Source organism: Dipodomys spectabilis, unplaced genomic scaffold, assembly GCF_019054845.1.
Source record: "Dipodomys spectabilis isolate Male_0828 unplaced genomic scaffold, ASM1905484v1 ptg000079l, whole genome shotgun sequence".
Lineage (NCBI taxonomy): Eukaryota > Metazoa > Chordata > Mammalia > Rodentia > Heteromyidae > Dipodomys > Dipodomys spectabilis.
The window spans coordinates 309326-327172 of record NW_024870756.1 but is presented as its reverse complement, the minus strand read 5'-3'; the positions used below and the strand labels follow the sequence as shown (position 1 = coordinate 327172).

The following is a 17847-nucleotide window of genomic DNA, read 5'->3' as shown; positions in this document are numbered from 1 at the left end:
GACAAGTGTCTCATGAACTTTGCTGTACCAGGCTGGCTTTGAACTGTGGTCATCAGATCTTAGCTGTCTAATAACTAGGATTATAGGCTTGAGCTACTGGTGCCAAGTAGTAATTTTTAAATAAACATTATAAATGTTTTCACTATGGATAGACCACCAAATCTCAGTAGTTTCATCTTGTAGATTTTCATGTTAACAGAATTACAAACTGGATTTGTAGTAGCTTTATTTCTGTTTGGTAACTCAGGGATCCAGGCCTGCAAGGACCTGAAGGCCATATTATTGGTCTTGGTTTAGAAGTGACTTATGCTTATACTTTATGGGCTAGAAAAAGCCCTACCAAATGTTTTTTGAGATGGAAAGTACAGATTTTCATATATTCAAGAAAGAAATAGATACACACAAATATTAAATATGTTATCTTTAAAAAGTCTGTACAAATAGAATCACTTAAAAAGTGTAATTATGAGGTTTTTGCTAGTTTTTTAAATCCTGAGGGTAGAGGTAGGAGTGATTATTCCAAAATAAGTATATTTGTTGGAACTTTAATATTGAAAAGACTGGATTTTAAGAATTAATTGTGATAATATTACAATAAGAGTTAACAAAAAAAGTCTTAGGTTAGTGCTCTTGTTACCTGTACCATTTATAGTAGCCTATTAATAGGATGCTTTATCAATGACATGTTCATTTTGACATCCGTTTAGAAATGTGTGATTGTTACATTTTTCCATTCCAGCCTTATTTGGGGGTAGGGAGCAGTTCTGGGGCTTGAACTTAGGGCCTGGACACTGTCCTTGCACTTCTTTTGCTCAAGGCTAGCACTCTACCACTTCTGGCTATTTCTGTTTATGTGGTACTAAGGAATTGAACCCAGGGCTTCATGCATGCTAGGCAAGCACTCTACCACTAAGCCACATGCTCAGCCCTCCACAACTTTTCTTTTTTAATGTCTGTTAATGGGGCTTAAACTCTGTTTGGACACTGTCACTGAGCCTTTTTGCTTAAGGCTAGTGCTCTACCACTTTGAGCCACAGCTCCACTTTCATTTTTCTGGTGGTTAATTAGAGATAAGAGTCTCATTGATTTTTCCAGCCTAAGCTGGCTTCAAAACTGATCCTTAGATCTAGCCTCCTGGGTAGGCAGGATTATAGGTGTGAGCCACCAAATGCCCGGCTCCAATGTCTTTAATGTTGTTGTTTTAGTTCTTGGAATAGGGGTAAAATCTAAAAAAGAAAAACATAGTTGATAAGTAGAACAATATTATTCTTATAGTCCAATATATAGAAATAAAAGGGTGATTCTTAATCCCTTTGTTATATTGTTCTACATTATGTTTTATTGATTCAGTCCTATTTGCCCTACTACTTTCCCACCTGTTCTCCCTATATCTTTAAATACTAACTTATTTCTGTTTGAATAACTGCATTCCCTTGGTTACTTTAGTTGCCTTTTGTCTTCTGCAGTAGTAGAATGTCTGTTGGTGTGAAAATTAGAATTTCATTTTATATTACCAAGAGTGGTCATTGTCATCGAGACTGCCCTCTGGTATTTAGAAACTTCAAAATAGGCAAAAATCTCATCTTGTTTTTCAGTTAGAGTTCTTAATGCTACTTTATCTGTCACAGATATACTTGTGAGATTTGGAAGGTAAAAGTGAAATGGAGTTTATTCTTTACCTGTTTTTCATGTTTCTGCTTATAGGATTCTAATTGTGATTTAGAATTTTGTAAGGGTAGAATATTTTCAAGTCAGATGCTTTCATATTTGCTATTAATCTTAATATAGACCATTTGTTTTGATAGTACAGTTTTTTTTTTTGTCGGTTGTGGGGCTTGAACTCGGCCTGGGTGCTGTCCCTCAGCTCTTCAGCTCAAGGCAAGCGCTCTGCCGCTTGAGCCACAGTGCCACTTCCGGTTTTCTAGTGGTTTATTGGAGATGAGTCTCACGGGCTTTCCTGCTTGGGCTGGCTTTGAACCGAGATCCTCAGATCTCAGCCTCCTGAGTAGCTAGGATTACAGATGTGAGCCACCAGCGCCCGGCTAATTGCAGCATTTTTTTTTTTTTTTTGGTCCTGTCGTGGAGCCTGAACTCTGGGCCTGGGCGCTGTCCCTCAGCTCTTCAGCTCAAGGCTAGCGCTCTACCACTTGAGCCATAGCCCACTTCTGGCTTTTTTTTTTTTTTTTCTGCTTATGTGGTGCTGAGGAATTAAACCCAGGGCCTCATACATGCAAGGCAAGCGCTCTACCACTGAGCTACCGTCCCAGCCCGATAGTACAGTTTTGTAGTGTGGCTTTGTGAACTGTTCCTAAAAGAAAAAGAATTGGAAGCCAAATGCCAGTGATTCACTCCTGTAATCCTAACTACTCAGTCAGAAGTATGAGATTTGAGGATTATGGTTTGAAGTGGGGGTGGGGGGCAGGGAAGTCAATGAGATTCTTATCTACAGTGAACTTTAAAAAATAAACTAAGTAGAGCTGTGGTTCAAGTGGTAGAACTCTAACCTTAAGCAAAAAGAGCTCTGGGGTAGCACCAAAGCCCCTGAGTTCAAGCCCCAGGACTGGCACAAACAAAAAGAAAAGAGGGGGTGAATAGAGGGAGGGGGAGGAGAGGAGAGAGACTGACTTGGAAGCCTAAGTATAATTTAATACTTGGCATAAAATAGATACGGAATAAATACATAATAAGCTAGTAAGAGCTCAGACTTGGACTATATAGACAACCTACTGCATTATTTTAAAGACTATCTTTAGAGGAAAACCTAGTACAGTTATCTAAACATCTTTGTCGTTAAAAGGAGGAACACATAATGTGGGTGGCACTGTTTCTAGCACCGTTTTACATAAACCTTTTGCATACCTTCGCCCTCCTTTTGTGTATGTGTATGTGTGTGCACGCTGGCGCCCGCATGTGAGCGCATGCCGCATGTTCTCACTTGGATTTTTTTGCTTACCACTGGTATACTGCTTGAGCTTTGCTTCTGCTTTTGGTTCTTTGCTGGTTAGTTGGAGATAAGAGTCTCAGAATTTGTCTGTTTAGGCTGGCTTTGAATCTATACTCTGATCTCAGACTTTTGAGTAGGATTGTAGGTGTGAGCCTCTGGTGCCCTTTTTTAAATCCCTGTACTAGCCTTATGAGAAGCAGCATTATTGCTTTTCCTCTGTGTGTGTGTGTGTGTGTGTGTGTGTGTGTGTGTGTGTGTGTGTGTGTGTGTGTGTGTGTGTGTGTGTGTGTGTGTGTGTGTGTGTGTGTGTGTGTGTGTGTGTGTGTGTGTGTCCGTGTGTGTGTATCCGTGTATCCCAACACTGTTACTTTCCTGTGTGTGTCTGTCTCTCCCTCTCCTCTTCCTCCCCCTTTCTGTATAGTACCATTGAGCTATACTCCTGGCCTCTTTGTCATATATATATATATATGTTTTTTTGACGGTCGTGGGGCTTGAACTCTGGGATTGGGTGCTCTCCCTGTGTTCTTCAGCTCAAGGCGAGCGCTCTACCACTTGAACCACCGTGCCACTTCTTTGTCATATTTTTAACCATAGTTTAATAAACCTTTCTTGTAATTTTTTTTGAATCTTCGTGTTTTGAGGAGGGACTTGCTGTGTCACCCAGCTCAACTTCTGAGTAGCTTTGACTGTATAGCACATGCAATTGTGTCGGGTTATTCTGTAGTATATCTTACGAAGTTGTTACACTTTTCTAATGGATAACTTTAGTAAGCAAAATTGGATTGATTTAAGCTATTCTCTGTTGTTTTCTTAGTAGGCTTTTGTGTTTTGTTTTTTAATTTTTCTTTCTGGGGATTGAACTCAGGGAAGTTACTTTAAGACATTGCAGTTTTCTTTGTTTCTGTCTATTGGCTGCCTAGGCTGGACTGAGAATGCTCAAAGATGAGGTTGTAGGTTTAATTTGGCATGATAACTTGGGAAAGTGACTCAGTACAAGATATTACTTCATAGTTTAAGCAGAGGACTAGAAAACATACAGGATCATATGCACATATATACAAACACATTAGCTGAAGTATGATACATGTAGGGAAGGATTCCAATGGTTGTAACCCCTTTGTGCAATTCACCTACAGTTTAACAAAATGAAAACTAGGAACCTGGAACGTGTTATTGAGGTATAGGGAGATCATGGAGGAAGGGTGAGCGAATCCCCATATACATATGTGAAAATGGAACCAGCTGAATTGAGGTGATGGGTGGTGTTGGGAGAGATCAGGAGAAAGATGGGAAGGATGACATTGATCGAGGTCGCATTGTACTCCAGACTGACATGTTGAATTGAAACCTTTTGTACAACTACTGAAAGAGAATAAAAACAATTAAAGCATTTAAAATGATACTGAGATCGCAAAGGAATAAAGTTGTTTGTATTCTCAGATGACATTGTTTCATATATGTCAAATCCTATTACCAATTAGGAGAATAGATGAATTCAGCATGATTGTAGGATGCAGTATAAAGCCCAGGAGAATTATCTACATAATGTAATGGCATAATTAGGGAATTGACTGGTAGGTATACTAGAATAAACCCACATTTAAAAATATATCAGCTCTCAAAATTGTCTTAAACTTACTTTTAGCATTTTGTTTATAACTTGATAATTAGTTTTGTTTTTTGAGACAGGATCTTTCTATGTTGTTCATGCTGGCCTTAAACTCAACCCACCTATCTCTTTGCCTCAGGAATGCTAAGATTACAAGAGTACATAACCATGTTCAACTATAACTTGATATTTTACTGGGATGGCTAGAATCTCACATTCATGTTGCTTTATTCTTTTCTTTTTGCAGCCCTGGGACTTAAATTCTGAGCCTGGGCACTGCCCCTGAGCGTTTATGCCCAAGGCTAGTGCTCTACCACTTGATCCACAGCTCCACTTCGAACTTTTTTGTAGTATAGTGGAGAAAAGACCATGTAACAAGTGATCTTGTTACATGTTGTAACATACCTTATTTACAGCCTGGTCTGGGTTTGAATTGACGTTAGCCCCCTGAATAGCTAGGATTTACAGGCATGAGTGACTGGTGCTCACCCCCCAAAAAAATAAAAAGAATTATAATCTAGAAGTACATGAAGCACTTGTTAATTCTTTTATTCTAAAACTATGGTGTATTTCTGAAACAAATATATTTTAAGTAATCTTTTTTATGTGTAAGAAAAGATACAGACCAAAAAGTGTGCCAACTGTGTTTGTATCTACTATATAGGCTTTAATAATGTAGGTGATATGCTTTCTTTGTTCTGTTCATTTCTTAGTCAAGACTCTGCTGTTTAATATAAATATTAAACTACTGGTTTGTAAACAAAATTACTAAAAATTTGAGGGATTTTGGAGATTTGTGAAGGCCTTTTTTATTGCGCCCCCTGGTGGTTTGTATTTCTGGTTTGGAGAAACATTACCTTAGTTGATAACACTTTTCTTGTGATGTTCCTTACAGAGCTATTTTATATGTATTTCTCCATAGGTAATTTTTGCCTTTCTAATGCCTTTTTTCAAAATACCTCTTCAAGATAGTTTAAGATCTTGAATTGAGTAATATTTGTTAATAGTTCTTGTTCTGTAGTATAGTTGTAAATTTCTTGTCATGAAAGAGATTGAGGAATCATTTTCAAAATATGTGTATATAGGTTGTTAATGAGAAATATGTGGGATGATCTTGTCACAAGTTGTGGTGTCAGAAATTAAGGAAGTGCTCAACAAAACCAAAAGGGATTGCTGAAAGCCCACACAGGAGCCATCTTGAAGTAGTACCTGCAGACCAAATTTAAAACAGTGTGATAAAATATGAATAGTGATAATATTGAATTTTCCCATAGAATAAAGTAGATAGCCATTAATCCACACTGAGGTAGTTAGAGAAATAAATGGAGAAAGGATTAGTTTTATTGTTGTTGTACTTAGTGTAGCAGGAAAGCGGGAGGAGATGATTCTTAGGCAAATAATACAGTGATGAAATGTGAAGACAAGAACCAATGATGAATGTTGAAAATTAGGTCAGGACTGAGTAAGAAATAATTGCACTGCCTCAAAGTACCACCTCCCCCCAGGGTACTTCTTCATTACAAAATGAAAAGTAGATTTTTAGAGAAAAATATTGCAGATAGCACTTTGACTAAGTGATCAAAGACAGCATCACTAGTAATAAGATGCATTGATGTCCTTAATGTTTTGATATACTGCGCTGTGGACACAACATCATTTCTATGGTATATTTACCCTGAATATCTAAAATTAAAATTATGAGAAAACATCGAGTGTAAGCTGAAGGATGTCTTCAAAATCAGAAGTTTTAAAGTTGTAAAAGACAGGGAGAGAATTAAGAGGTGTCAGAAATTGGAACTGTGTGTGTTAGTGAAAACTGGTGAAAGACTTGAAGTGTTCTTTTCTAGGATTTTATTGAAGATTTTACATTAAATATAATTACTTTGAAAATATTGCTAGCAAACTTAAAAGACTTGCTTTATTTTGTTTTTGTTGTTAAATCATGAAACTGTTAAAGCAATAAATTATCTATGAATGGCAATTGAAAGATTCTTTCCGAAGGAGTGACAGTCCTGTTGGTCTTTACTACCATACAGTTATTCAGAATTAGCTAAAATTTGAGACAGGTTTATTTTTTCTGCCATTCTGTGTAGCTCTTCCTTTTTTCAGGTCTCTACTATAATTTTGGAGAAAAATTGAGTTGTTTTTATTTTTAATTTTTTTCAGCAGTACTGGGGTTTGAACTCAGGGCTTTTGCATTTGCTAGAAAGGCCCTGCTGTTTGAACTACACCACTCCAAATTCTTTTTTCCCCCTGAATTAGAGAAATAAATGTTGTAAAGGGAAATAAGTAATTTGTTCTTATCAGGAGGATGAATATGTAAGCTTCTGTCTCTGCTAGCATTATATTGCTTTAGTATCAACATGCAGTTTAAAATATGCTTTATTGTAGCTACATAAATTCTCAAAAAGCAGATTCTTAATTATTTTATGGGGTTAAAATTAGTAAGATGTTTGAATTTCATATTTAGATCTGAAAATACATAAATCTAGGTAAGAGTTTAAGGTGTTTTGTGTAAGTAATATGCCACTTTATTAATAACTTTCTATATTTTATAAGCTCAAGCTAAAAGCACTAGAGCTTTTCTTGTCTAAGATATGACATAAAATGACTAACACGACAGTCTATATGAATTATAAGATTACTTCTAATATGATTTAAAATTTTAAGATGTAAGCATTCTGAACTATTGAAAATGGTATTTCTCCCAAAGGAGAGTGAGAAAATAAAATGCCCTTCAACTTGGCAAAATGTGAAGAGTATCTCTGAGTCACAAAAGAAGAGTATCTGAGTCACAAGATAGGTCAAGAGGTTGTTTGTTTTCCTTGTCCATCTCTTACAAGAATAGTACCCTTAGCAGTTGGAAAATAGCCTGATAAAAAGTGGCGTCAATAGTTGGAAGTTCTTCTTTAATACTTAACTGGTACCAAGTACAGATCTTCCTTGAATGTAATGAAAATATTTAATGGTGCTAACAAGGTTAATTTGATCTGCTTTAGCAATATCTGTCTGCTTTATAGGAATGCTTGTGCTTCAGAAGTCCTACAACATATCTGGTCCACTGCTGACAAATAGAAATGTTTAAGTAACTGGTACTGTAAAGACAAGTGACAAAATAAATCACTTTGTTCAATACCTAAAAGAACTGTTTTTACTGTTTGTCTTTGAAAGTTACTGTTCGTAGGTTTTGGCTTTAAAAGGCAGTTTTTAAAGTACTTTTGGATACTTAGTACTTCCTCTACTTTCTCAACTAGTCTTAACTAGATAATAAATAGGAAAATTGTATGTGTGCTACTCATCATTATAGTACTATCTGGAAGGAAGGGAAAATGAAATAAATGAGTGGTTGACAAAGAGCTATGGCTTCTACATTTTACTGGCTTAAAGAAGTTCCGTGTTATCTGATCAAGGTAAACTGTATGCCAAGCAACCCTCCCCCTCCCTTGTATACAACTAATTAATGCTAATTAAAAAAATGTGGGATACAGAAGGTTCCAAATGAGCTGTATTTGCAATGAGATATTGGGAATAGTAGAAATGGGAAACATTATGAGCTTCTTTTCTCCAGTCATACTTAACAGGGACAATCCTGCTTCTGCCTCTTGGCTTCTGGGATTACAGGCATACATACCATGACCAGTTTGAAGGTCTCTTTAAGAACTCATTTGTTGTTAAATTGTTGTGGCTTTCATTTGGCAAGTTTTGGTTACTCATCTAAAATAAGAATTAACTACTTTGTAATATTTCCTAAGAAGATACTTAAAGTAGATTTAAAATGTTGCTTAAGGCTGGGAATGTGGTTTAGTGGTAGAGTGTTAGCCTTGAACAAAAGAAGCTCAGGGATAATGTGCAGGCCCTGAGTTCAAGCCCCAGGACTGGCAAAAGAAGAGAAAATGTTACTTAACTAGGACTTTAGCCAGAAACTTAATGATAGATACAACTATAAGATACATAGTAACACTTTCCATTTCCCTTTTTCCCCTTTAAACAAGTTAATGGTGACAGTTGATTTTTGGGTTTTTTTTGGGGTCCGGTCGTGGGGCCTGAACTCTGGGCCTGGGCGCTGTCCCTCAGCTCTTTAGCTCAAGGCTAGCACTCTAATGGTGACAGTTGAAAGAAGAATGGATAGAACTGAATACACTGATTTTGATGTTTTATGATTCTTTCTATATTCTTTCCCTCAAAAGTTGTTGTGTTTGTGCATGTGTGTGCATCATGGGATTTGCCCAGAGTCTTGCACATGCTAAGAACTTTGCTCTATCACTGAGCCACCTACACTTTCCAGCCCCTCCAAAATTTTCTATTTTATGCAAGGTGAGGGGATTCAAAACTGTAAAATGCTGTCTTTCCAGTTAGTTTCCAATTAGTTTTCCAGGTAACTAAAAAATCCTTCAGGTGCCTGAATTTGTTTAATAGTTTTCTGAGTTGTTCAAGTGTTTGTGTTAACAGTGTTTACAAATATTAATGGTGTCAAATTTTCCCTTCCCCTCGTCACACATGATGTACTGTGGAGAAATCTTGATTTGCTCTTTGTAGAAATGTTGTTTTTCCTTTTCCACTTTATTATTTGGTCATCATTTTTTTTTCTAGTCTTATTTCCACAATAAGACTCAGTTAAGCATGGAAAAAAGGTAGCTTTTCAGAAAAATGTGAATGTGGAAAAAGTGTTCAAAATGGTTAGCTGTGTTTAGCTAGTGTTTTACTGTGAATATTTATTTTGATGAGTTTTATTTTGTTTTGTTTTATGCTGATACTGGGGCTTTAACTCAGGGCTTGGACACTGTCCCTTAGCTTTCTTGCTGAAGGCTAGCACTCTACAACTTGAGTTACTGCTCCACTTCTAGCTTTTTGATGGTTAATTGGAGATGAGTCTCACGGATTTGCCTGTCCAGACTGCCTTTGAACCGAAATCCTCAGATCTTAGCCTCCCGAGTAGCTAGAATTACAAATATAAGCTACTGGCAATGAATTCTCTTTAATGGGATTGTAAAATGTTTTTTGTAGCTTATGTGATCAGGAGGTATATATTTCAGTTTTTGATTATTTAAAATACGAGTTTGTATGTTTGGTTTTTGAAATAGACAGTTTCCATTAAATATGTGCTCCTGAAACTCTCTTGTGCTGCAAATCATACATCTGGCTGTGATATGTGATAGGATACACTACTCATTTTCTATAACTTCCTAGAAGAGTACTAATAATCTTAAAGATATAAATACAAATTATCTGGTGTTTGTATTAAAATACTTATAAATATAAACCCTTAATTTGAAGTATAGGTTCTTGAAGCCATTTGCTTCAGCAGAAAGTAATTTTGTAAACATGAATGATGAGCAAGTGTACAGTCACCTTTGTTAATTGTATTTGGAGGTGGTGGTAAGAAAGTCTTTGCAACTTCATCTCAAGAAGCCTTGAAGATATTGAAGCCACCAAGTTGTCATTAATTTCTATAAAGGAAATTTTTTTGTTTATTTTCTTAATGTTTTAATATTTTAGACTTTGTTTTTCGTTGGAAGAAACTTACCCCTGACCTTCATAACGTACAGATAGTCGTGACTTGTGATAATTTGAAAAATGTACACATTTAACAGGGAAATTGGAATTTCAAACTTTCACTGGCATATGATAGCTATATAACTTTCGTTGCTAGTCATTGTAGTAAGCCATAGCTCCCAGTCCAGCCTTGGGCTTGGGGGAATACTCTCTTCTGCAGTGTTCTCTGTTACCACTTTGCTTTTTAAATACAAGGACTTGAAGTGTTCATACTTTACAATAAAATATTTAGGTCACATGGTTATGTCCAACTGTACTCTAATGCGTGCTGAACATGTTTTAAGTTTCAGTGAGGCTTTATAGGTTAGATGTATTGGATACATTTCAGCTTAGGGTATTTTCTATTTGTGATGAGTTAATTGCACATTTTAAGTCAAATAGTATCTATACTGGGAAAAATCTCTGTGAGCCTTTTTAATCTCCATGCTTTGTTGACAATACTCCCTGTTTGTCAATTATATGTGGCCTGATTCATACCAAAGTATTAACTTGTAGTTCTACAATGCTTTAGTGGTATAATTAAATGCAGTAATACTATTTTAATGTAATTTTACCTTAAATTTTTAGTTTTTGCAGTAAGGATGCCATGTATTTAGCTGTCATAATAGCTTACAGTGTCTTCTCTAATACAGTGGACCATAGTGCATAGATACAATTATTGGCAATGTAACATTTGCCTTGTTCATTTTCTCTTAAAAATTGGCAGTTTAATTTTGTTATATATTTAAAAAATTTTGTGCTACCATCAAAATTGTCTGGATTAGTCTCATGCTTTATCAAAATGATGTGACTTAAAACTTTTTTTTCAATAATGTATGTGAAAAGAGACCAATACTGAATTTTTGTAGCTAGTTTGTAAGTACAAAGTAAAACAACCTCCCCTCTCCCCCTTTTTTAGCTTTGAACAGTGAATTTTGTTAGGTTGAGAAGTAAAAGCTGTATTTCACTGCTCAGTCTTGGAAATAGTATTAATGGATCTGAAGTTGGAAGTATATTCAGGAACCTGCTCACATTGCTTTCCAAGAGGGGAATTGGATATCATGGGGTGAGTGAGATGGGAAGGAAACTATTGAGTTTTGAACCATGAGTTATCAGAAATAAATTACAATTTACAGACGTGAAAATGAAAGGTGGCTTGCTTGGTACAGAGCAAAGCTGATTTAGCTTGTTTGGTAGGATATTGGTGATGAGCTTAGCATTGTCTTACCTTGGATATCTCTTGTGACCTCCATGATCAGCTTAGCATCTTCAGTCCTGTGATATCTGGGCACTGGGCAAACAATCTTTTCTATATTATGGCAGGAGCAAACAAACTGAAAGGTAACCAAATATACTTGTGCTTTCTATATTTAAAGAAATTAGCTAATTATATATGTAATTCTTTTTAACCAATGTACAAATTAAACTATTGAGTAATTAACTGCTGGATTTTTTTTAATAACCATACAGATAATCCTCTAAAAATCTTGTTACCATTTTTTGTTTCCTTCTAGTTGATGCTGATGAAATTAAAAGGCTAGGAAAGCGATTTAAGAAACTTGATTTGGACAATTCTGGCTCTTTGAGTGTGGAAGAGTTCATGTCTCTGCCTGAGTTACAACAGAATCCTCTAGTACAGCGAGTAATAGATATATTTGACACAGATGGGAATGGAGAAGTAGACTTTAAAGGTAAAGTTTTGATTTTTTAAAATTCACAGATAACCTATGTGTAGTCTTTATGTACAAAATAAAACAAGATTTTACAAAAAGTCTTTATAGTTTGGTGATCTTAGAGTAAAAGGTTACAGTAAAAACCTCAAAACCAATGGCGTGTATAATGAACTAAGATATTTTACTGTTTGCTCCTTAAATGGGTAAGGTATCTTACAATAGTCTATTCCCAAAAGGGAAATTTAGTATTTCTCATTTTTAGAAAATTACCCTCTTGAGGACAACTTATAATATTAGAAGCTGTAGTTTAAACCTTTTTGTTTTTTTAATACTAAGACCTGTAGTAGTAAGGATGGTAGTAGTAGTATTATCAGAAAACAAGACAAGATTAGTTGGGCCTAGATTGCACAAAGACATTGAAGGTGCTTTTTGCTAACAATAATTAAATTTATATTTGATTTTGACTTAGAGTAAATATTTCACTAAAAAACTCTCAACAGACTTTTTTTTAGTTTGGAAGACTGATTTGTAGGTGAAAGCATCTAAAACAGATAATTTAGTACGACCTGAAAGCGCTGACTAGTGACAATGCTCTGATTTACAGACAATTTAGTGCTTCCCAAGCAGTGAAGATAATTATTTTGTACAAAATTTCCAACTGTGTATTTAATTGGTTTTGAATTTTGAAAAGAAATCCAAAGTTCTTTTTGTTTCTAGCAAAACATTTCAATTTCAACTTAAAAAAATATTGCCATTACAAGATTTGAACTTAGAGGCTTGAACTTGTTAGCTGGCGGTCTACCATGTACATAATACAGCCAGGTTTTTGGCTGGTTATTTCAGACATTTCTGCCTGGGATGGCTTCAAACCGGGATCATCTGGAATAGCTGGAATTACAAGCATGAACCACCAGTACCTGGCTATAGTTTTTTTTTTTTAAAGCCTTTTATTAGTAATAGTCTAAAGAAAAAAGTAATTTCAAGAATGTGTTTTTGAATGTTATGGCCTGCAGTGCTTAACAGTACTCATTTGATGAGTTCAGAATTTGCAGTTGAAATGAGAAAAAAAGCTTTATTTTTAAAATTGCTTCTTTTTATTTCTATTCTTCTCCCCTCCCCTCCTTTTTTGGTTGTGGGGCTTGAACTCATGGCCTGGGCACTCCTATCACTTTGAGCCATAGTGCCACTTCTAGTTTTCTGGTGGTAATTGGAGATAAGAGTCTCACTGACTTTCCTGCCTCGGTTCACTTCAAACCATGATCCTCAGATCTCAGCCTACTGAGTAGCTAGGATTTATAGGTATGTGTTTTTATTGTTTATAGTTAAGTTAAGGTCTTGCTAGGTCCTCAAATTTATTATCCTTCTGCTTAGGCCCGCCTGCATGCTGAAATTACAGGTGTGTGGAATTACAGATGATTTGAAATTAGGCATTTTTCAGTTTTCAGTCTGAGATACTTTGTTTTGCATAGGAAATAACTTTTGGGATATAAAAGGTGATAAATACTGTTTTTTTCTGTGTTAAAATTGGAAAGTTCTTACTTGTAAACATTTTCAACTCTTATTTAGAATTCATTGAGGGAGTCTCTCAGTTCAGTGTCAAAGGAGATAAGGAGCAGAAGTTGAGGTGTAAGTATTTTTCTTCAATGACACCAATCTTATTAAATGACTACCATTCCACACTGCATTGTAGACTTCTTTTAAAGTATTCTAAAAGATTTAATCCAGCTGTGTTAGAGTTCTTATTATGTTGTAATTAGAATCCTTCAGGATATTTACAACTACTGTATTTGAATAATGTATTATTAGTTGTGTAGAGGGAGATTAAGAATTTCCTTCTGAAAACAGCCATATAAACTAGCTAAACTAGCTATTTGACTTAACCAGGAATCTCTCCTCTCCTCTCCTCTCCTTCTTCTCCTTCTTCTCCTTCTTCTCCTTCTTCTCCTTCTTCTCCTTCTTCTCCTTCTTCTCCTTCTTCTCCTTCTCCTTCTTCTCCTTCTTCTTCTTCTTCTCCTTCTTCTCCTTCTTCTCCTTCTTCTCCTTCTTCTTCTCCTTCTCCTTCTCCTTCTTCTCCTTCTCCTTCTTCTCCTTCTCCTTCTCCTTCTTCTCCTTCTCCTTTCCTCTTCTCCTTCTCCTTTCCCCTTCTCCTTTCCCCTTTCCCCTTTCCCTTTCCTTTTCCTTTTCCCTTTCCTTTCCCACTTTCCTTTCCTTTCCCCCTTTCCCTTCCCTTTCCTTTCCTTTCCTGGAAGAACTGCCCTAAAGAGAGGTTGGAACTTTGTTTTTTTTTTTTTTGTTGGAACTTTTTTTTTGCTCAGTATAGAATGTTATAGGGTTCCACATTAGGTTAAATAACTTAACCTAGGTCTAGGTATACTCTTTGGCTTGGGCAATCTTGAGTCCATGGTTCATACTCTTGTGGCCAGTCCTGGGGCTTCTTTTGCTCAAGGCTACTAGCACTCTTACCACTTGAGCCACAGTGCTGCTTCTGGCCTTTTCTGTTTATGTGGTACTGAGGAATTGAGCCCAGGACTTGTGCACGATAAGCACTCTTACCACTGAGCCACATTCCCAGCCCTCATACTCTTAATAATTAACTATGTTAAACCGAACCTATGGGTAACTTCTATATTTCAGAAAGAGGCATCCACATAGTCATAATTTTAGATGTTTGACTATTGTTTCCTTTTTCATTAAAAGATTCACATGTGATTGTCTTACATATAGTTGTTTTCCTACCTATGTTTTTAGTTGCTTTCCGCATCTACGACATGGATAAAGATGGCTATATTTCCAATGGAGAGCTCTTCCAGGTGTTGAAGATGATGGTGGGAAACAATCTGAAAGATACACAGTTACAACAGATTGTAGACAAAACCATAATAAATGCAGATAAGGATGGAGATGGAAGAATATCCTTTGAAGAATTCTGTGCTGTAAGTACAAAAGAGCTGGTTTTCTATTAATCATGTTTAAAAAACATAGCTTAAAAATCTTAATATCACCTTGACCAAAAAAAAAAAAAAAAAAAAGAATCTTAATAGAGCTCAAGTGATAAAGAGTACTTTTGTAACAGGTATGAGACCCTAAGTTTGGTCCCCAATGCCATGAAAACAAAACCAAATGCAACCCACTTTTCTAAACGTTGATGAAGTCTGTAATATTAGCTTTACCATGTTTTTTATTTTGTCTCCTTAAGCTACAGTAGTGAAAGGGATTGGAAAAGTTTATTTTTGTCAGTCACTGTGGGGCTTAAGCTCAGGGCCTGGTGCTGTCTTGAGCTTTTTTGCATAAGACTAGTTCTGTACCACTTTGAGCCACATTGGCACTTCTGGTTTTCTGGTGGTTAATTGGAAGTAAGAGTCTTACAGACTTCCCTGCCCAGGCTGGTTTTGAATTGTTATGCTCAGAACTCAGCCTTCTGAGTAGTTAGGATTACATGCATGAGCCACCAGTGCCTGGCCTTTTTTTTTTTTTTTGTAAATTTAAAAGATTATATACTATATGCCTACTTAATTTTTTTTGAAGATCATAGATTGAACATGCATTTATTTTTCTTTCTAAAATTGTAATAAAATGAATTAAAGGATTATGAACCTGAATGGACAAAATGAGTACCAGAAAAGACAATGTGACTGCATTTGTGATTTGCATGGTTGCATGGGGGGGAGAAAAGATTACAGACTGTCAGCTTGGAAACTGGAGAAACCAACTAGTTTATAATGCAAAAGTCTTGAAAGGCTCAGAAATTAGCAATAATTCTCTGGAAGAATGAAGGGCATAACTTGGAGATGACAGTGAAGCTAAAAACAAGAGGGCTGGTTAAAGTCTCTTGAGAAGCCATTGCAGCATGAGGACTCCTCTTTGGTCCTCAGTTATGTACCTCTCCTGCAACCTCTTAAGAAACTGGGGTTGATGAGAATAAGGGAAGAATAGTCAGGGAAATAATGAGGCAGAGATTTAAAGGAGTGTATGTTTGGGAATTAAGTGCAAATAAGCTGTTTGCATGTTAACATCTCTAGTGTCAGTGTCTGCTCATGAAAGAAACATTGTGGCAAACTGCTTGTTCTATTGCAGTTTATAGAGCTAATTAGCTTTTATGCTGTATTTTTCAAGTAAACTTTATATGTTTATATATATTTATTTGCTGCCAGTCCTGATACTTGAACTCAGGGCCTGGGTGCACTGTCCATTAGCTTTTGTGCTCAAGGTAAGTGCTATACCACTTGAGCCATAGCTCTATTTCTGACTTTTTGGTGATTAATTGGAGAGTTTCAATGGCTTGGTGCCCTAGCTGACTTCAGATTTGTGATTTTCAGGTCTAACCCTCTTGCGTAGCTAGGATTACAGACATGAGCCACAGGTGCTCAACTCAAATAAAATATTGTAAAGGATAAATTTAAATATAAAAATATAGTTACTTCTGAATACAACATGGATTAATGTCAAAACATAGTGTTGAGTGAAGGGAACTAACTACGTAGATTCAAAATGTACAACAGATAAAACTGATCCGTGATGTAAGAGTCAGGATTACTGGGCACCAGTGGCTCAGACCTATAACCTAGGTACTCAGGAGGCTGAGATTTGAGGATTGTGGTTTGAAACCAACCCTGGCAGAAAAATCCATGAGACTCCTCTCCAAATTAAACATGAAAAAGCTGTAGTTCAAGTGGTAGAGCACCAGCCTTGAGTTAGAACATGCTTAGGGATAGCGCTCAGGCCCTGTGTTCAAGCCCCAGGACTGGGGCAAAAAAAGCCAGGGTTTTGTTTTTTGAGTGATTGTGTGTGTGTTGGCTGGTTCCTGGAAGGATGCCAGAATAAAGATGTGGGTATGTGGTCTCAGAAGTCAAAATACTTGTGGCTATTTACCGGACAAGGTTGTTGACATTTGTATTAAAACACAAAATGAGCCTGATATTGGTGGCTCATGCCTGTAATCCTGTAATCTTGCTACTCAAGAGGCTGAGATCTGAGAATTAAGGTTGGTTGCCAGCCTGTAAAAGTTGTCAGAAAGTCAGAGTCTTTTTTTTTTTTTTTTTTTAACATAACTTGCTTTTATTAAACAGGAAAAGTATTCACACATTTTTCAAAGAGGCAAATATTTCAATAGTTTTAAGGAAGACCAACAACTCAATGTCAGCTTGTTTGAATAAAGCTTCTGGAATAAAGGAACAATAACATTCTTGAAGTGGGCACAGGATACCAACAAGCTCTAGATTCCAGAACAGTTAGAAACCAATCAATTAGGCACTATTTTATTATCTTTGTAAGCTTTCACGTAAGTATATACTATTATTTAGAATATTAGCATCTGTATATAGTGACTATCATTTGACTTGAATGAACATCAGGATTTTAGCAACTTCAAATACTCTTTTAAAATTCTTCAAAACGGACACATAAATCAACATCCTTCGTCGCTTCATACCCAATGAGAAAATAATTATCATATCAACATGTTCATAGGAAGATTTTTTAAGGCTTCTGGCACATAAGACATGTAGTATCTTTGTGACAATGTTTTTTTTTTTTTTTTCTTTTTGTCGGTTGTGGGACCTGAACTTGGGGCCTCGGTGCTGTACTTCATTCAGCTCTTCAGCTGTAGACTAGTGCTCTACCACTTGAGCCTCAGCCCCACTTCCAGCTTTTTCTGCTTATGTGGTGCTGAGGAATCAAACCCAGGGCCTCATGCATGCAAGGCAAGCACTCTACCACTGAGCCACCTTCCCAGCCCCTGTGACAATGTTATAATTATATACAGAAATATTTAAAACTTTTCTTGTACAATGTAAGGTATAAAGGTTAAAAATCAAGGGTTCTATATCAATAAAGTACTCAAATATTTTTTCCTTTAGATTTGACATTCATTTTTAATAAAAGAATGTGCAATGTAAGTCTCATACAGTAAATGGCTCATCAATGAAAATAATTGAACTGAATATATTTATTTGATATTCTAGTTTTCGTAATCATTCTTCAGCACAAAACAGGTTTTAATATAACTTACAACTAATCTATAACACTGAGGCAGCAAATGCCAGACCTGTGTCTGCCTATTTATGTGCTGTACAACTCTGTAAATCTTCATT

The 17847-nt window shown here is 36.1% G+C and overlaps 1 protein-coding gene across 1 annotated transcript in view; it reads left to right on the top strand.

The window, feature by feature from the left end:
• The window catches only part of Ppp3r1 (protein phosphatase 3 regulatory subunit B, alpha), a 41230-nt gene that overhangs the window by 20170 nt on the left and 3213 nt on the right, over positions 1-17847 (top strand). The window contains exons 3-5 of the mRNA XM_042683095.1: positions 11600-11776; positions 13325-13384; positions 14507-14691. Of these exons, the coding sequence (XP_042539029.1) occupies positions 11600-11776; positions 13325-13384; positions 14507-14691 (422 nt within the window). The remainder of the gene's footprint in view (positions 1-11599; positions 11777-13324; positions 13385-14506; positions 14692-17847) is intronic.